General features: G+C 51.8%; 1 protein-coding gene across 1 annotated transcript in view; it reads left to right on the top strand.

Moving 5' to 3' along the window:
• The window catches only part of FA2H (fatty acid 2-hydroxylase), a 50188-nt gene that overhangs the window by 12734 nt on the left and 16605 nt on the right, over positions 1-20849 (top strand). The window contains exon 2 of the mRNA XM_024735459.1: positions 16030-16122. Within this exon, the coding sequence (XP_024591227.1) occupies positions 16030-16122 (93 nt within the window). The remainder of the gene's footprint in view (positions 1-16029; positions 16123-20849) is intronic.

Genomic DNA, 20849 nt, shown 5'->3' with positions numbered 1-20849 from the left:
ATTTTGTGGTGAGGAGATGGCTTTGGAGAAAGGCTCCGGGAAGCAGGGAGGTCCCAGTGTGGTGTTGTTTGGATAATAGGAGCATACTGTGATGTAGGGACGGGGTTTCCAGGAGCCTTGGGGGGAGGGCAGTGAGACTAGCTGGTAGGGAGGTGCAAGGATCAACATTTTACTTAGGACTGTCCACAGGTGACACAACACAGTGAGGCACTTCTTTGTCCTCTGATCTTCCTCCTCTTTCAGACATATACAGAATACTACAGAAGTGGAATCACACAGTGTATACAGGCAGACCTTGTTTTATTGCATTTCACTTTGTTGCACTTCGCAGATTCTGCATTTTTTTTTTTAATTGAAGGTTTGTGGCAACCCTGTGTCAAGCAAGTCTATTGGTGCCGTTTTTCCAACAGAATTTGCTCACTTTGTGTCTCCGTGTCACATTCTGGTAATTCTTACAATATTTCAAACACTCTTACAGCAAAAAGGTAATAACTCACTGTAGACTCAGGTGATGGCTAGCATTTTTTAGCAATAACGTATTTTTTAATTAAGGTATGTACCAAAAGTGCTTTTAAAAAGAAAGAGTAGAATGTGAATGGTAGGATCTAGGTAGTAGGGATACAGGTGTTCACAGTGAGATTCTTTCACCTTGGCTGCATGTTTAAATTATTTCATAATAAAAAGTTGGAAAAATACTGGGTAGTTACATCATGGACATCACTCCCAAATATGTTCTTAAAGGATGAGTGGGAAAATAAAACAAGGTAACAGCACATGAATGGTTACGTGTAACAAGGCGTCACATTTCTAATGAAATTGTATTAGTTTCCTAGAGCAGCTGTAACAAAATACCACAAAGTGGGCACTTAAAATAACAGGAATTTATTCTCACCATTCTAGATGCTAGAAGTCTGAAATCAAGGAGTTGGCAAAGTTGGTTCCTTCTGGAGGCTCTAAGGGAAAATCTGTTCCTTGCCTCTTTCCTAGCTTCTGGTGGAGCTGGCAATGCTTGGTGTTCCTTGGCTTGTGGATACATCACTCCAGTCTCTGCAACCATCTGCACAAAAGCATTCTTCCCTGTGTCTCTGCATCTGTGTCTCCAAATTTCCCCTCTTCTTACTAGGACACCAGTCATATTGGATTCAGAGCCCATCCTAACTCAGTATGACCTCATGATAACAAGATCAGTGCAAAGACACTATGTCCAAATAAAGTCACATTCACAAGGTTCTGGGTAGACATGAATTTGGCAGGGGTGGGGTGCAGAGAGATACTATTCCTCCCAATACAGATATCGTTAAACAACTTCTGCCGCTCAGATAACCTAGAAGAAAGTGAATGTGATAGGCACTGGAGAACTGCGTTGTATTTCAGAAAAATGGCTCTAGTAGCAACAGAGATTCTAATACTTTAAGACTTGTGTGAAAAGTTTGATGTTTCACTGGGGGTGAAAAAATAGACATAAAACTAAATTAGAGAATTAATTGCCATAAGGAGATATATATATATATATATATATTTCATATTCTTGGGCCATTCCCCAAATCTACAAAATCAGAATCTCTGAAGGCAAGACCCCAGAAATCTGTACTTTTAACAAGCTCTCTGTGTGCCTTAGAAACAACATAAAGTTTGCAACCCACTGTCCTAGAAGGCTAAGGGCAGAGGGAAAATGGAGATAGAAAAGCTGGAGTCGCTGAAAGTGGCTCAGTAGGTAGATCTCTTGGAATTACTGAAGAATCAGCGTCCCCAAGCTCCCAGAGTGGAGCTTAGTGCAGAGCAGTTGTGTGGCGGGCGCTGAATTAGCAGCCCATCCTATTCCCCTCCAGGAGAGAGGAGGCGCCGGGGATCTGCAGCTCTGGGTCTAGCTCTGGGTCTTACTGGCTACGTGACATCGCATGAGTCACTAAACCTCTCTTGGCCTTGATTTCCTTATTCCTTGCATCACTACAGGATTTTCTGCGGCTTCAGTGACATCATGTGAGCTCTGTAAGACAGAGCATGTAGATTAAACTGAGATAGATGATTACGAGCCCCTTTAGCCCCAGCTTCTGCTAAGAAAAGGCAGGTTCCTGTTAGGTGGTGAGGGATGGATGCTTTTAAGATCTGAGTTGCTATGTGCTCAGACTCTCTTGGGTGAGGCCACTTACCCCCTGGAGGAGCTGGAGAGTGGTGACATTCAGAGTTACCCCTCCCCCCAGCTAGGGCGTGTGGGGTCTGCACCAACCTGCTGTCCTTGTGTCTTCACCTGGACAAGTACGATGTTGGACTGGGGACACGCGCCCTGGTCAGGGACAGTTGGTCTCTGAAACAGAGGCTGGCAACTGTCCCAGTGGTCCCAGGGGCTTGCAGGGCTGCCTCTTTCTCCCCACCATTCCTTCCTCTATTCACCTGCAAACATAGTGGATATCGTCTCATCATGCCCAGACCAAGCTCGATGCTGGGGATAAAAAGACAACTATTCACTGCCCTCATGGGGGGTACCTACCAGTAGACAGAGGGAGATAGATAGGACAATCACAGGTGGTGGCAAGAGCTGTAACAGAATATATTTTAGATAGATAGACAGACAGACAGAAAATATATTTTAGATCAGGGGGCTGTGACAGAGTGACAGCTGCAGCTTCTGATGGGGATGGTCAGGGAAGGCTTCTCTGGGGAACTGATATATGATGGATGAAAAGGAGCTGTCATAAGAACTGGGTGAAAAAGCATTCTAGGCAGAGGAACAGCAAGCACTAAGGTCCTGGGGTGTGGCAGGATTGGTAACATCAGGCATGCAAAAGGCGGCTCTGCTGTTGCTGGAGTGCTGTGGGCGACGGGGAGTGGGTGTGGGCTGGAGCGGGGAGTCAGCAGGAGCCCTACCTCAGCGGGGCTCACAGGTCATTGTAGGGGGCTTAGATTTTACTCTGAGAACAAGGGGCTGGAGGACTTGAAGCGGAACACTGACAAAGTTGGTCTATAGTTTATTAGATCATTCTGGCTGCCATGTGAATGGTAGCTTGAAGGGAGGCAAGAGCGGAAACAGGGAGCTTCCCTGGTGGCACAGTGGGTAAGAATCCGCCTGCCAAGGCAGGGGACACGGGTTCAAGCCCTGGTCCAGGAAGATCTCACATGCCACGGAGCAACTAAGCCCATGCGCCACAACTACTAAGCCTGCGTGCCACAACTACTGAGGCCACATGCCACAACTGCTGAGGCCCACGCACCTAGAGCCTGTGCTCCACAACAACAGAGGCCACCGCGATGAGAGGCCCACACACACCACAGTGGAGAGTAGCCCCCGCTCGCCACAGCTAGAGAGAGCCCACATGCAGCAACAAAGACCCAACACCGCCAAAACTTAATTAATTAACTAATTAATTAATTTAAAAAGAGTGGAAACAGGAAGAGAACTAAGAGACCATCCCTGTTGTCCAGATGACAAAAAGAGGTGGCCTGGACTGGGAGGCCATTGGGACAGAAAGAAGTAGATAGAAATTGGAAATGTCTTGCTAAGGGATTAAACATTGGGAGTGAGGGAAGAGAGGAGTTGAAAGTGACATCAAGGTTTTGACCTGAGCAATTAGGTGGTTTGATTTGTGGAATGATGAATACTGGGTTGGGGGTCCATGGTTTGGGATGGGGCAATTAAAGTTCACTAGGACCCTATTAGGTTTGAGATGCCCAGGAAACACCCAGGTAGAGATTTCAAATAGTAGCTGAATATATGAGCCCAGAGATCTGGTGTCCAATATGGTAGCCACGAGGCACATGTGACAATTTAATTTTAAATTAAATAAATAAAAATTCAGTTCCTCAGTCACACTGGCTAGATTTCAAGCACTCAGTAGACATATGTGGCTAGTGACTACTATATTGGACAGGACAGATCTAGAACATTTCCATCATTGCAGAAAGTTCTCTTGGGCAAAAAAGCATTGGTCTGAGCTATGGCCCAGAGTCACAAGGCATTTCTCTCTAGGATAGTGGCACCCTAATCTGGACACCAGAAAGCTGGTGTCCCTGCATCCTTCTCAAATGGCTCCTTCTTGCTCTCTCTCTACATGATCACACCATGTCGTGTATTCAGTGATGTCCCTGACATGTGGCCATGTCAGAGAGGCACTGGCCACCCAGAAGGACAGGTTGCCTTGAGGCTGATCAAGGACGTCATCCCCTGGGGCTGAGCATCATTAGAGTGATGAGTATAAACACCTGAGCATAAAGCGTGGCGTGTAGGCTATTACTCATGAGGAGGTACCAGTTCCAGGGCTCACTGTGTAGACTTGGCTAGTTTGAGAAATGTGCAGTGGATTTGGAAGTTGTCAGGATAAATGAGGGTGGAAAAGAAGACAGGTTTAGAGTTCAACAGTCTTATGTTCTTGAACTCACTGTGTCACTGGAGGGAAGCCAGTCAACCTCTTGAACGTCAACATCCTCAGCTACAAATGGGAGAAGATTCCATGCCTGAGCAAGGGAGAGGGGGCAATTGCTTGAATAAGTAGAAAGAAGTAGTGGGTATAAGACAGGTTGTTTTTTGTTGTTGTTTTTATTGTTTTGTTTACACAACAGGTCAGTGGCTTTTATTGTTTCTGGCAATATAATCATTTGCCCTTTTGTAAACAAAGACAACAACGGTATTTTTCTTTCTTAAGTTATTAGATTACAAAAGGCACATTTAGGAATCTTGTCTCTGGAATAGAGATATATGAGGTTATTTGTAAATCAATGGTCTTGTTTCTCCTTTAATAAAACAGCAAAATAGTATTTTGAGATTAATCCTTACAGACGGAGTGTTACATCTGAAATTGGTTGTTTTATAGAAGTTGGGTCAGTCAGGAGATAATATATTTTAGATGGCTTAAGTGTGTCTTCCCTGTGGATAGCACATTCTGTAAGCCCACCTGAGGTGCCTTGAGGTCTAAGACTTGAGAGAGCACAGTCTAGAGATGTCCCATGGAATCTGCAAAAGGCTAAACCTTGAGGAGTTCATTTGCTGCAGTTGCTAAGGCTGCTTATCAGAGTTGAAGCTCTGGTCCCACCCATCCTACCACTGCAGACGAGGCAGGGTTTTGTAAGGCAGGACCAAGGAAGTGAGCCTCAGAGAGCTCCCCTGGTCCCCCGTGACCATGCCCAGGTCAACCTCCCCAGCACAGGCTCCCAGATGGAGTTTTCCCCTCGGGCTGTTCCAAATCCCCGAGTTCGGCTTTCATTGGGAAAAAACTGTGTCCACTTGACTCTTGGTGACTTCCTGGAAATGGTGCCCTCATCTAAGGTTAGAGGCTAGAGCAGAAGAGATCTGCCTGGATACAGATGTTCTGTGGCAGGATGTGGTAGAGGATCAAGTTAGTAGCCTGAAAACTTGTGGGGTGCTATGGCGAGTTGTAAGTGGTAATTTACTAGTTTCAATCCACTGGCCCCCTTTTCTGATGTCTTGGAATGCCCACCTATGCTGGCTCCTGCTTCTGGTGACAAGGTTTCTGGTGATGTCATCCAAGGGGGCTCATTTCACGAGTAAGAACAATGCTGGGTCCACAGCAAACTGGCATCAAGGACCCAGGAGGCTGGGAATGTCTTGTCCACATCTCCACGTCTTCTGAGAGAGAGGTGTGGGGCACACCTCAGGTACAAGTTTCCTATTCCTACTCATTTTCTCTTTTCCTTTCATCTTCCTACCATGAATACAGGGAGAGTGGCTGGCAGAGCTAGCTGCCTTGCAGTGACTGGGCGAGTGGGATGTGGGTATGCTTTGGGAGTTCTGTGGCTTGTCATTTGCTAGGCATGGATTTTGTTTTGGTTTGGGTTTTGTGCACATCAGGGGTTTATTTTAAATGTTTTAAGGCTTGGATAGGCCACAGGACTTGGCTGGTCCTGCCTTCTGATTTGGACCTCATCACACAGCAGCTTATTGGAGACAAAAGCAAGCAGGTCCTGCCGCCTTCATTTTCGCCCCATGTTTCTGGCTGCAGAAAACAACCAGCTCCAGGGAGGCTGCTCCCTGGGGGGCCCGGGGGTGGGCTTGTTAACACTGGCTTCTCCCCAAGGAAGCCTCTTGGTGCGGTTACGGTCCTCCTCCTTCCGGGACCTGCCTGGGCCATGTGCAACCCAGGTATCCTGAGACACGTGGGCCTCTGGGCCTCCGTGGGAGGGGAGCAGCTGGACACAGGGCCTGGGGCACCCTCTCATTTCAGAAGAAGGGTTTTCAGGCCGAACCCAGGCCATGGGATAAAAGGCCATCTGTCTGTCCCTCAGTGCCCAGCCCTGGCTTTCCCAAACAACATTCCTTTATGCCGGCTCCCCCGCCTCCTGCAGCCCCCGCCCCGCTGCACACAGCCTCCTTTCACTGCCTCTGCGGTCGGCTTGTTTGTTTGCCATGCAGAGGGCAGGCTTTTTGTTGTTCTCTTTTCTCTCCTCCTCATGCACCATCCAAGCACACCCTCTCTGGGGACGGTCTGGGGCACTAGAGAGGGGCTTGGGGGCTCAAGGCAGGGGCTTGGAGCATCCCAGTGAGTCCTCCCAGAGGGGATAGAAGAGGACACGGGAAGGACCTCGGCGGGGACAGCCCTGGAAGTGGATTCCTGGCTGGATCTCCCAGCAACTGTTTGCGAGTCCTTGAATCAGTGACTTGGTCCCTCTCTGCCTCCGTTTCCCTCATCCAGGGAACACGTCCTCAGGGAGAATTGTGTTGATCCCGATGAGATGTTGGCCACATGTGCAGGTGGTAATGGCACTCACCGTGGAGGTGGTGCAGCTGTCCCAGAAGCCTTGTGGCCGGGTGAGGGGTGGGGATCACCAAGTAGGCCAAGGTTTGTGCTAAAGGGGGTCGCCGTGCACCAGACCTCCCCCCACCCCAGTTCAGCCTGCCTCCCCAGCACAGTGCTTCCAGGTGCTGGGGAGTGACTTCCCAGGCCCCGAAGAAGGGGAGCAAGGCCACCCCTGGCTGCTAGACAGGGAACGGTGGGCTGGGGAGGTGGGTATAGTAAATCCCCTACATACGAACGAGTTCCGTTCCAAGTGCACGTTCGTAAGTCCAATTTGTTCATGAGTCCAACAAAGTTAGGTAGGTACCCAACTAACACAATTGGCTATATAGTACTGTACTGTAAAAGGTTTATAATACTTTTCAAACAGATAATACATGAAAAACAAACACAAAAAATAAAGACAACATTTCTAATCTTACAGTCCAGTACCTTGAAAAGTACAGTAGTCCAGTACAACAGCTGGCATCCAGGGGCTGGCATCGAGGGAACAGGCAAGAAGAGTTACTGACTGCAGGAGGGAGAGGAGGTGGGAGATGGTAGAGCTGAAGGATCGCCAGCAACAGGAGATGGAGGGCAAGCTGCAATTTCACTCACGCCTAATGTTGACGGAACACACGTTTGCATCTTTGAAAGTTCTCAACTTGAAGGTTCGTATGTAGGGGACTTGATGTACTCAAATGCCTACCCCTCCCAGCGCCGTCTGTGTGGGCTGCCACCAAGGGCCTGGCAGGAAGGCTGTGCTGATTGTAAGACCCTGGTTTCTGCCACCTCCTCAGATCTTGTCTCCACATCTCCTTGGACGCCTCCATCATTTGTTCTCATTCCTGGTTGGATTCCTTCTCCTTCTGTGGCCCTGAGGCAAACCCAGGAGAAACTAGTTCAGCTTGGATTCGTTTGCTATCGCTGACATAACCAAGTCCCACACCCTGGGTGGCTTAGGCAACAGAAATTTACGTGTCCCAGTTCTGAAGGCTAGGTGTTCTGAAGTTCTGAAGGAGACTGAGGTGTGGCAGGCTTGGTTCCTAGTGAGGGCTGTGGGAGAGACTCTGTCCCAGGCCTCTCCCTAGCTCCTGGTACTTTGTTGGTAATCTTTGGCAGTTTGGCGCTTGCAGATGCTTCACCCTGATCTCTGCCTCCCTCTTCACACGGTGTCCTCAGTGTGTGTGTCTGTTTCCAAATTTCACCTCTTTATAGGGGCACCAGCCACATTGGATTAGGGCCCACCCTAATCACTTCACTTTAACTAATCACACCTGCAGTGACCCTAGTTCCAAATAAGGTCATGTTCTGATGGACTTGGGGTTAGGACATCAACATAGGAATTTAGAGGTGGGGTGGGCATGCGGAGGATCGAATGAACCCTCCCTGGAGGGAACATCCTTGGTGCACAGCTGCATCTCTGCTGCGATTCCCTCACCCTCACGGATTTGTCTCCCTTCCAGACACCATGAGGGGGAAGAGTGCCGGTAAAACTCCTCATCCACCACCCACTTCTGCTTCCAGACACCCTGCCTCCTCTTGGCTGGCCTAGAGGGAGAAAGAGGCCCCGGTTGCCCTTCGTTGAGCCTTGCTGGCGTTCTGGTCCTCTCAGTGCTGCCCGCCTGTCACCAACCCACTCAGGGCATTGGTACAGCTGGGTGGGTGCACGTGGGCTCCCTGTGGATTCCCCGTTGTGGGAACAGGAGGACAAAACCCTTGCTCTTGCCCGTCCACACCCATCCTTCTCTGAGGCTGTCCCGGGGGCAGGAGGGCTGCAGCTCACCCAGGCTTTTCAAACTGGCGGGCTAAGGGCTGTGTTTGTATTCAGGCAGATTGGTTTGGCCCACATCGTGTGTTTGTTTTAAACATGCATCAGATTTTGAAATCTGGAGATTTCACAGAGAAATCTAGTTTTCCAGTTTTTCTTAGAAGTCGGAAGGTCTGACAACACTGGGCCCCATCCTCACCTGACCTGAACCTCAGTCGGGGCTGCCCCCTTTCAACGGGGTGTGACCCCCTCCAGTTTGCTGCAGGCCCCTCCATTCCCCACAGCCTCCCCCATGCCAAGACCCCACGACAATGACCACAGATTACTGCACGTGTTGCATTTCTTTTTTTCTCTGTACTGCTGTCTCTAGCAAAAGGGCTCCTCATGTTTTTGCTTGTCTTTTGTTTCTTGGTGCCTCGTGTTTTAAGAAAAAGGAGAGTGAGCATCTTTCCTCATAGAAGTAAAGAATATTCCTATGTATTTAGCCAAAAATAAATAAATAAAAATAAAATTAAAAAAAAAGTTCGCAGAGACTTCCCTGGTGGCTCAGTGGTTAAGAATCCACCTGCCAATGCAGGGGACACGGGTTCAATCCTTGGTCCGGGAAGATCCCACATGCCGCAGAGCAACTAAGCCTGTGAGCCACAACTACTGAGCCTGTGAACCACAACTCCTGAAGCCTGTGCACCTAGAGCCTGTGCTCCACAACAAGAGAAGCCACCACAATGAGAAGCCCGCGCACCACAACAGAGAGTAGCTCCCTCTCGCCACAACTAGAGAAAGCCCATGCGCAGCAACGAAGACCCAACACAGCCAAAAATAAATAAATAAAAAAATTTTTTAAAGTTAATTAAAACAAACAAAAAAGAATATTCCTATGTGTTTAGTCCGCAAACGAAATGAGTCTGTATTATGAGCCACACTCTGCCTGCTTCATTCATTGAAGGCACCTGCCCACCTTCTGAGGACAGAGTAAGAACTCGGGGTGCCTTTGCCAGAGAGAAGCACTTCTTGTTCCAAGAGGAAGATCCTCAGGTCACAAAGCAAGTTGATGAGGGAGGCTGGTCTAGAACTTTGTCTCTTCATTAAAGCTGAATCTGCAGGGTCTGGAATAGATGGTCGGACCCGGATTCTTCCCCTGAGGGCTGCCTCCCTGAGAGACAGGCATGTTGGGGGAACTGGCTGGAACCTCAGCAAGCTGGCAGGGGACAACTCCTGGGTCCTCTGTGAGTTCAGGTACGAGGGCATTGAACTCAGCGTGAGAGAGGAGGCGGCGGCCGAGGGAGCCCAGGAGAGGGGGTGGTGGTGTCAGCAGGACCATCTCCATGAGACAAGAGCAGTGGCTTGGGCTGACCTGAGAGGACATCATGATTCATTAGCGGCCGGGAACTGACACCGTACTTGGAGAAAATAGGGCTGGTGCTGCTGTTTCATTGGCTCCTTTCCTTGCAGCCTTGGACTGTGGCTGGGAGGATCTAAGGAGATCAAAATGCCCTCCTCACCTCCTCCCCCATATTGCCCAGCATGTCCAGTGGTTCCCAGCTCAGGGTGGGCAGTGCCTGCCTACCTAGTCTCCTTAGCAGGGCACATTGACCTTCTCCCCTCAAGTAGGCATCCTGCCTGCCTGGGCCCCCAGACCCTAAACAGGCCACCATCTACTCAAATATACCATTCAGCACGTATTCAGGTGCTGACCCCATGCCAGCTGCCAGGAGCAGAGCAGTGAGCAAAGCATCAGGGTCTCTACCCTCATGGAGGTTGCATTCTGGCTTGGGAGGCAATCACAGGGAAATGCATAGGAAAGCAAGATGCTTTCAGCCCCTGAACTATCGATACTTTGCTAGGCTCACCAGCTTCTCCCAAACAGCCTTGGGCCTGACCATAAATGTGCTTCTAGCCAGGTCTCCTGCCTGCCTTCCCAGGATGGAAAGGTCAGCAGGGCTCAAGAGGAGGGGTGGGTCTTCAGCTCCATTCTTGCTCCCCTGGGACAATCTTGTGTCCCTCAGGTAGACCCTCTAGGAAAGCTGTCATCTGACACAGGTGGGTTGGACGCCGCATGTCAAGCCACATCCATCAACACTTGGGCTGATTATTCTTGTGAAAGCCATTGTGAGTCTGACTACAGAATTACTCACTTCCCTTCCCCAAAGTCTGTAGCTAATGCAATCTGAAGGCAGGACCCAGAACAATTTCCAAAACCTGGAAAAGAGTACATGTATTCTTCACTTGCCGCTGCTTTTTGGTTTTCAAAGGTTTTTGGTTTTCAGGCTTGCTTCCAGGATCAGGAGAGTCTTTTAAATAATGCATTGTGGAAGTTTCCAAGAAACTCTTTTTAAAAAATCTTTTAGAGTCTGAGTTGTACCCTAGTCCCTAGGAATGACATTTACATACTTCTGATTCATAGATGGTGTTTGCCCATGGAATTCAAGGGTGAGCCCGGCTCAACCATAAAATAAACACGAGGCAGGGAAGTCTGGAAACCATGGCTCAGATCAGTGTGTGTGGTGTGGCGGCTCCCAGCAGGACTCGCTTCCTGGAACACCCGCCCTCTGTCCTGGTTCGGATGGGAGCAGCCCCCGAGTGGGAATGGGAGACCTGTTGAAAACTCACAACTAGACCCTAGAAAAAGAGTCAATAAAAGACGCACTAGAGGACACTTCCTTGTACCTGAGGGCATTTCTGCTCCTGGCAGCACCCATGTGCTGCTTGCTCCGGTTCTCCTTGAAATCTCCTCCCGTATTGGAGCTGTGTACAATCTTGTGGTTAATAAACCTGGGCTCCTGCCATGGAGGGCTGTGGTCCCGTTGAGGCCACCCAGAAAGCACCTTGGTTCTATTATCAGTCTGCGATCTATTGGCCAAAAGCCTATCACCCACGACATGACTGCCTGGTGGTTCCAGGACCCTCAAGTTGTGATTAGCTGGGGTGGCAGGAGGACAGGAGGAAACAGCCCCGTCCGTCTTCCTCTCCTTTCCCCACCCTCCATGGCAGCGCACGGCCCGTGCCAGCCTTCAGACAGGTGCTGGTGCAGGATTCAAGGGCAGCATCTTGGGAGAGTCCCTGACTGCTCAGGGCTGGGGAAGCAAGCTGGTGAGCCTGGTGCTGGGCAGGAGCCGCTCCCCTTCCTCCTGGCTCTCAGGAAAGAGGCAGAGAGCCACGGGGATCCTCCCTCCATTTCCCTCATTCCACCCGGAATATTTCCAGCTGAATGACAACAACAACAAAAAACCCTTGAAAGTTCTGTTTTCATTTTCAGCCAACATCTCTCTGTGAAACTGGATTTTTAGTAATTTGTTAAGAAAACCTTGGAACTGGAACAAAGAGAGCATTTGACCTACTTCCTGTTACACAGAGACTAGAGACCCACACCAACCACCATGTACCAAGAAAACAATGATGTACAATTAATGCTCACAAAACAAAATTTTAGGTTGTAATTTCTTCTGCATTTATAAATATTTTTAAATGGAACCTTTTTTTTTTTTAATCCCCCTGTAAATTTGCCAAATGCCCTTCCTTGGGAAGAACTGCCTTTTATTCTGCAAGCATGTGTTTCCTACCTATTTCTTTCATTTATGAAATGCTGCTGCTAATTTTAAAAATATTTTTTAATATATGTTTTTTCATGTATTTATTTTATTTACTCTTTTTTTTTGGCTGCATTGGGTCTTTGTTGCTGCGCACGGGCTTTCTCTAGTTGAGGCGAGCAGGGGCTACCCTTCATTGTGGTGCGTGGGCTTCTCATTGCGGTGGCTTCTCTTATTGCAGTTGCAGAGCACGGGCTACAGGCGCGCGGGCTTCAGCAGTTGTGGCACGTGGGCTCAGTAGTTGTGGCTCACGGGCTCTAGAGCACAGGCTCGGTAGTTGTGGTGCACGGGTTTAGTTGCTCTGTGGCACGTGGGATCTCCCCAGACCAGGGCTCAAACCTGTGTCCACTGCATTGGCAGGCGGATTCCCAACCACTGCGCCACCAAGGAAGCCCCTTTTTTAATATTTTTATTTGGCAAAATAAGATGCTGGTAATTTCATGTCAGACTAACGTACTTTCAGTTCTGCTCATGCCTATCCTGTGGACTACCCTTGGCCAAAGGGCACTGAGAATATATGGCCCAGATTATTGGACTTTGACCCTTGTGTCTGGGCACCACCCCACCCAGCCCGGGTGGCATTCTAAGATGGTGTGTTCAGTGTCCTGGGCGACCTCTCTCTTCCAAGCAGATGTGCTCACCCCCCATTCTTTATATATTTCCAAGGAGCATGAGCCTGGCAGAGTTTCAGGGCTCCACCCTGAACAACACAGTCAGGATCCCCTGAGGTTCCTGCCACATCTCAGGGGTCTGGAGTGTCAGGGGATCATGGCTATGTTGCAAAGAGCCAACACTGAAACATGATCCACTCGAGAAGTATGAGTGGAGATATAATATTTTCAAGAGCCCACCCTAGGTAACTTGAAGAGAGGAAACAGTAGTTTCCTGGCCTGTTAGAATCTATTGTTTGTCCACCATTGGACAAACAAGATCATGGGCCGAACATGCAAAAACAATAAGAGGAAGGAAATTGTAAATACCAACTGAGGCAGTGGGACACATGGAAAGTGTGACTTTTTTTTAAGTTGGAAAATGAAGAGCTCATTTCTGGCTAGAATGGCTAGGGAAGAAGTACATGGTTGTCGAGAGAATATTCTGGAGCCCAGCTGCGGCTCTACCCCTCATTAGCTGTGGGGCTCCTTCATGCCTCGGCCTTCTCATCCATCAAGTGGGAATAGTAACCATGCCTGCTTCATACGGTTGTTATGTGCAGATGAAAGGGCCGGGCACGTGGTAGGCCTTCGTGGATATTAACCGTTGTCATCATGCTAGATAGGATGACATATGAGAAGAAAAACGCGAGGCGTGTTTAGAAAATGGCAAGTCGTCCCTACCGGTGAGAGGGAAAAATTAGGCTTAATTCCAAGGCGTGACAGGAGAAGAGCTTGGAAATACAGGGGAAAGACGTTAAATACAAGGAAGTCAAGGATAAGCCGACCTACAGAGGAGGATAGTGTGTTCCCTCTTAGGAAAGTGGTCAGAGGGTCAGACTATAATGTCAGCTGTTGGAAACGTACTCCCGGAGCAAGGAGCAGGACCAGTGTTAAGAGAGACGTTGCAGAGTCTTCCGAGCTGATGTGTGATTGGCACGTTGCAGATGTTCAAACACCTATGTCTGTGGGTGAGTGGGTGACAGCAGTGGGTGTGGATCAGATCCTTGTAGGAGGGAGGAATTAAGGGAAGAGGCAGGGGACCATAGTGATACTTCACTGAGACCACCAGCCCCTGAAGAGGAGGCGGATGTGGAACCAGGGCTTCCGTCCCCACAAACTCCCCTCGATGATCCCATTTCTTAGGGTTTCTTTGGTTTCCACCGCCTTCTGCCCTCGTGTCCATCACTACTCCGGGCATCCCAGCCTTCATCACAGTGGGTCTGCAGGTCCAGCTCACCTCCTGGGCCACACAAGCTCTCCACACCACACCAGCAGCAGCAGTCCATGAAAAAAGCTTCAGGTGGCTATAAGCTAAGTGAACGAGCCGCATAAAATGGAGGTCAAAGTGCCAGTGGGAGCTCAGTTCCCATGGCCTGAAATAGGATGTTCCATGTGAGGGAGGCATGAGCCCTGCTGGGTTCTGGCCTGGTCCCATCACACCCACCTTGGAAGAGGAGCCGGAACCAATCATTATGCTTAGAGACCCTGTTATGTCCTAAGAGGGTCTTGTGGAAAAGCAGATGGCAGTGGTCCTCATGTATGTAGAAGCTGCCAGGCGAAAAAGAGCCTGTACAGTCCTAGAGGGGAAGAGCCAGGAGTGGCCCCTGGAAACTGAGGCAGCCAGCTGAGCAGAAGGGAGACTTTCCTAAGGACTCGAGCTCTCAGAAAACAGCCCAGCCTTAAGTGACCAGAAGCACAGGCTGGATAGATGAGGGCTCTGTGCCCAGTGCTGAAGAGTGATGACCATTTCTTCTGCTTCCAGTTGTTGCTTAGATGCACGTGCCCCAAACAGATCTGTGTCTGCCACTCAGGGATGTCTGAAAAGTGTAGCGCAGACAAAAACATCAAATGCTAATTCGAGTGATAACCCCTTCCCTGCTTGGGATGGGTAGACACCAAGACAAGCCTTCTGTGGAGAGAGATGCATGGAGTTGTGGTGAATGAGAGGGGTTGGAGGTGCAGAGAAGGATTAGATCACCCTACTTAAGAAAGGACTTGGGGTGAACAGGAGAAAAGAACTACCCAGGAGGGAGGGAGAACCAATAGGTCCATGATTGGAGGCGCTCGGAGGTATTTTAAGGGTAGAACAGAATTAGAAGGGACAAGATTCTTATATGACATTTATTTTTGATACTTAGGGAGTTTCCTTGTATGAAATACTATAAAATCTACTCCATCCTCAAGAGGTCATCAGAGATGCTTTTGAGAAGAATTCAGGTATTAGCATGGTGACAAAGACTAAAAATACTGAGATACCCAGACCAAGACAGGACCATGAAAGCCCGCTTTTACTTGGGTTACATATGGGTTTTCCCAGGAACTGACAGCGTCACTGTCACCATCAAGTTCTCTTCATTCATTTGGAAGCAAAAAATGTAAGAATCGTAGCAACAGAAACCCCGACTGGCTGCTCAAACACTCTTCTTGGGTTCTTGCCAATATCCAGGTTCCAAGGGCCCCTTCTCCATGGCCACCACAGCTTCCTTTAGTCACAGGGACTCAGAGGACACCCCCCACCATTGGTAAGCGCTCTCCCTACCTTCCTGGAGGGAAGCCTGCATTTTACCTACGTGCCAGCCTGCCCTCTCCGGCCTCACCCCACGTGACGTCAGGGCCAGCTGGAGCCACGTGATTTTCCCAGTACATTCCATTTCCTTCTGCCTTTGCCTCTTTGCTCCTTCCATTTGACCTTGAGCCCATCTGGGTTCTCCTCTGCCAGTCCCGCCCCACGTGTGGCCACTGACCCACACCTGGGAGTTCCTGGAGGGACGGCTCCCTCACGCTCTGCTCCCTTTCTTTCTTGTGGGCATGTGGACCTAGCTGCCCAGCCTGTGGCCCCCAAGCTCTGTAGAATTACCAGGAAGAGAGGCAGGTGATGTAGTCATTGGGCGTGACCCAGTGAGCCTGCCAGGTCCCCTGGGTGCCACCCTGTGACTCTTTACCTGACACCTGTCAGGGGTCTGGGGAAAGGGTGGCAGGGATCTCCTGGGCCGGGGCATTCCCACTCACTGCTCTCATTTCCCTCCAGTCTCTCTGCCAGCTTCTATCCTCCCCCAGATATTTTGCCTCTTGTTTTTATGGGTATTCTTTTCTTTTTCAGAGAGAAGAAAAGTGCAGAGAATAAGACCACCCACATCAGTGTCTACCCTTTCTCAAGTGCACTCGGTGCCCTTGATTTCTGCCCACCCTGCCCTGCCACGGTGCTCCCACCACTCCTGACTGCCTCATCGTGGGGCAGTTGGGGGTTCTCTTCCTTCGCCCACTGTGGGTAATCCCCTTGTGTCTCCTCTCCCCAGGGCTCCGTGGAGAATGGGGCTGTGACCTCTGCAAGCACTCAGAAGACAGACCCTGCGATGGAGCCGAAGCTCAAAGCAGTGGACTGGGACAAGGTAGTGGGCACAAGACTGGGTGGGGTGGTGGTCGGGGCTCCCAGGGCCGAGGACAGGGTGCGTGGAGCCACAGGCTATGGTTAGTCATGACGTTTGCCCAGGGAAGATGAGGACCGAGGAGCAGGTGCCCACAGCTCACAAGCACGACCTGGGGCAGCAAACCTGGGCTGAGGTTATGGTGGGTCTGGGGAAACGACACACGAGATCTGTGCAGAGCCAGGCTCCAAAGACCCCCGAGGGAGGTCTCCCACAGGGACCCCTGCAGCTGAGCAGGGCACGATGACAGGGTCAGGAGGCCTAGACACGCCCAGCTTGGCCAGTGCACAAGGCAGAGCTGCCCCAGGTGCCGGCGACCACTCGCAGGAGTGACTGGCACGGGAGCCTGCGGAGGCCGGCCGGGAAAGGGCTGCAGCCTTCTGTAGCATGGTGCTGGGAGACCAGCATCTTGCTGTGACTAGGCACACCCATTTCCTGGCTAGGGAAGTCCTAGAGGAGCTGGGTAGTCACAGGTGGCAGTGGAGTCAAGAGGAGGGAGGGGTAGCATTGCCTGGGGGTTCTGGAGAGAACCAGACCTGGGTGTCATTTCCTTCCAACCTGGGTCATAGGACTTTCTCAATGTCATGTCGCCATTTCCTCCTGTAATAGACATAAGTGTGTATGTCTATAAATGTCCCCAACCTGTGCTGGACACTGGGAACAAGAGACCAACAGGACAGGCCATTGCTTTCAGGGAGCTCACAATCTGGTGCGGAGGGCAGATCTCCCCCCAAACATGTTATTACAACATGGGGAGATGCAAGAACCACACCCAAGAGACACAGGTGACCAGAGGAGGCCCCCACTGATTGTTTGCTGGGCCCCTTTTGCCAGGACTCCTGAGGCCCTGATCCCAGGAACTCAGAGATGGCATCTGTCACGTGGGAATCGCCTCTGCCTCTGGGGAAGCCCATCAGCCCAGGGCTAAGACGCCTTCGGGTGCTTCACTAAAGAGGCCGGGACAAGTTGTCCTGTGCTCCATCCCCTTCAAGCAGGCCTGTGACCGAAAGGGAAATGGAAGGCCATCAAGGGGAAAGGCTTGCATAGGCCACGCCGTATGTTCCCAGAGGGCTCACTGGACCTGGTCTCCTGACCTTGATGCCGGACTCAGCCACGATTGCTCATTGCCCAGGCCAGGGGCACAGGTTGAGGGTCTCAGTACAAATGGCTGACTTCTCTGGAAACTCTGGGGACCTGGGCTTGTTCTGCACGAGGGCAGGATGGAGGGGGAGACAGCCAGCTTGAATGGGACAAGGATCCTGGAAGCTGGTGGAGTCAGGACCTCGACTTGAAAAAGGAGGAGCTGTGGTGGGAGACGAGGAAGGTGTGGGGACGAGGGTAGGACCAGAGAGTGAGCTGCAGCATATCGAGCTCTGAGGCTCAGCAGCCAGTGGACGGTGCTGAAAGGACCACGTGAAGAGGGGTCCTTGGGGCCAGCATCTGTGGGCTTGGTTTAGGGGTTGAAGGTTGGAAAGGAAATACTCTACAGAGAGCTGAGCAGGCCTGGGGTGGGGAGGCAAGAAAGAATCGTCCTAGAAGGGAGGGGACTGTCACCTGAGCCTGGCTGGGGACTGGCAGATCACTGCTCAGGGGAGGGGTCCTCCCAGTTTCCCTGGGCTGCCCTGGCCACAAGGCAGAGGGATCAAGTCCCCCAGGCCTGTTCCGCCATCCACCCCGCCCCTACCCAAGGGGAAGAGAGACCTCCCCTCCCTCTCCTCCCCGGGCCCCGCCCAGGCTCCTCTCCAGCACATCCTGGTCATACCTGACTCACCTTCCCCGCCTCTGTCATTCTCTCTCTCTCACGCACACTCTCTCTCTCTTCCTCCTCTCCCTCTTCCTTTGTCCCTGGGCTGAGAGAGAGGGGCAAGGCCTGGCCCAAGAGGCGGTGTGGAGACCCACTGGGAGCAATGGGGGGTCAGCTTCATGCCTCCCCCAGGCCCTGAGAAGACCCAGCTCGAGGAACTCACTTCCCAGGGAGAGCGGACAGTGCTTTCCTTGCTTTTTTCTCCTTTTTTATTCATCTACCACGTGGTCAGTCCCAGCCCCTTTGCGGGGAGACGAGAGGCTGGGAGACCCCCCGTCTGTTTCTGACCCAGGCCAGGGTCTAGACCTTGAGGAGCTCTAGAGAAAGGCCAAGAGGCAGCAGCTTTGTCTCAGCTGGGGGTCCGGGGCCTGGGGTGGACTTGCCAAAGGTAAGCCTTCATGTTTTGCATTCACGGGAAGCCCCTCTAGGTGCTGCTAGGGAAGGGAGTCTTGGTGACCATGGCCCAGCCTCCCTGGTCCTAGAAGCTGGGGGACAGAGTCAGCCATGCTGGAAAGAGTGAGGGAAACTGGGACGGGGGTGCTGGGGCAGGGAGTGGAGGGCAGAGGGTTCTGAAAAGACAGGAGAAAAGGCCAGGAAGCAAGCCCGGGGGGCCCCGCCCTGCTTAGAGGTGCAGTATCATCGGACTCTCGAGCTCTGCATGGGATTTTATTGGAACAATTTCTGAATCATACCTTGCATCACCTCTTGGGCAGGACCCAAGTTTCCTTGTGGGACAAGAAACCAGGTTGTATCTCCTTACCCCACACTACGCCCTACATGTCTCTCCCTGTTTCCTGGAACCCAGCCAGCTCGGAAGCTACCCCAGTAGAGGTAGACAGAGCGCCCACTGCTCCTGGCAGAATTCTGGGCACACCAGTTCCATTTGTCCCACGACCTCTTTTGCTCCTTCACTGTGTCCTTGGCAGGGCTTCCCATTAGGGGGCCAGGGTCCTGGGAACCAGATTGAACTAGTGTGATTTGAGGGGTTTGCAGAACCCCCTGCCCAGATCCCCCTGGACAGCTAACAGGACAGTTAACGGGAGTTAACACTGGATTAACTCTGCGTTCATTGAGCTCTTACCCTGTGCCAAACACAGGATAAGAGCTTTAGGCTAAGCACTTTAATGATACTATCTTTTATCAACAACACAAGGCGATAGTGATCCTGATTTAACTAATGAGGAAGTTCTTCAGCCCAAGGTCAAAGTCACTCTGCTGGTTAGCGGAGGGGATCACAGCTGAGCCCCCTGCCCTGCCCCCTCCATGTGTCCTGGAGCCCTTCCACCCTGGTGGCTGGCCAAGAATATGACGTTGAGGCCTGTGACTGGGAGGGGGGTGTGGCAGAAGGCAGGGAGGAGGCCGAGCAGGTACTCAGGGAGGTGTCTTCAAAACTTGGCACCTCCTCTCTGCATCCTGCTTCCCTCAGGCTCCTGGAGGCCGCCAACAGGTGTCACAGAGCAAACTGCAGCTCCCCAACCTCCCTGCGCCTACACACACACACACACCCCTTGGCATCAGGAGCTGCCTGGCAAAGATGTTGATTTTGCCCAGTGAGTTTTACCCTTTCACGACCCTCACATAAGTCACTGAGAACCTGGGCAAGTAACACCTGGATGGGAACCAGTGCCCCTCGGGCAGCCGCCCCTGGGACAGGGCCGACCTCGACACCATGGGTGCTGGCTTCCTCCCCAGGACTCTGCCCCCCAGTCACCTGGGGCCCCCTTGAGCCTCCCTTCTCCCTTTGGCCCGCCCCACAGTAGGGGTATGGAGGGTCTGGCTGCAGAGGGATCCACAGGGGGTCCCCAGGATTGTCCTCCTGGCAAAGAGCCTCTCAAGTTTCCTCCCTGCTCATCCCCTTGCCCGGAGGTCTGGGCCCCTCTTCTAAAGAGCTCAGCTATGCTCAAAAAATACCCCTCGGGGAGACACCAGGCAGGCTGGCTGGGGGGCAGGAGGTGCCACTGGGTGACCACAGGCAGTTGCGGCCTGTTTCTCCATCAAGAAGAAGGAGGAAATTATTCCTGCCCTGTATTGTGTGAGGTATCGGAAAGTGAGCTGCCAGTGAAAGACCACCCCGCCTGGCCTTGGGCCGGGCACCCGGGGCAGGACTGCAGTGGTACTGGCTTTCTGCACAGCATGCCATCCTTCCTCTCTCCCTGGGCCTTGGCCCATTCGACCCCCCGCTCCCTGTCACTCTCATCCCCTGGACCTTCGCAGCTGGGAGCATGAGGCCACCTCCTCTGGGTACGGGAAGGTTATAGGGCACGGGCAGGGGAGGCAGAACACGCCCCTGTGGACTTGAGCTTGTCCAGCTGGGAGCCCCCAGTTAGACCTCAGGGCATAGGCCTGCATTCACCCCTGCAAGGCCACCAAGAGCCGCTGCACTAGACACCCCTGCTGGATCCCTCACAGACTCTGTGCGAGAGAACCCACTGCCGTGGGGGTCCTGAGCCAGCTGAGAGCGGGCCTCCTGGCCTTGTGGTTAGGACCTCGGGCTTCGGAGCTGGGCGGCTGAGGTGCAGCATATGTAGCTGAGCATCTAGCCTAAGTCTCCTCATCTGTCAAATGAGCTCATCAGAGGCCCCAACTCTTAAAATTCTAGCTTCCAAGAATATTGGACCTGAAGTCTGAGCCCGGGGGCCTCCCTCAGCTCACAGCTGCGATGGTGGGAGGAGCTGCTGACAGAGAGCAGCTGCCCCCTCTCCCCACATTTGTCCCTCGCCCTGTCTGGGGATGAGCAGATTCCCACTCCTGAGCTGGGGCTGCCCCTGGAAAGAGTTATGTGCCACCTGGCCCCTGTGCTGCCCAGGAGGAGGGGCCTCTGGAGAATGGGTGGGGCGAGAAAAGAGGCCCCCTCCCTACCCTGGCAGCGCCCTTCCACCCACCCTCT

This window comes from Neophocaena asiaeorientalis, unplaced genomic scaffold (genome assembly GCF_003031525.2).
Source record: "Neophocaena asiaeorientalis asiaeorientalis breed wild unplaced genomic scaffold, Neophocaena_asiaeorientalis_V1.1 scaffold40, whole genome shotgun sequence".
Lineage (NCBI taxonomy): Eukaryota > Metazoa > Chordata > Mammalia > Artiodactyla > Phocoenidae > Neophocaena > Neophocaena asiaeorientalis.
This window is presented reverse-complemented; position numbering and strand designations above follow the sequence as displayed.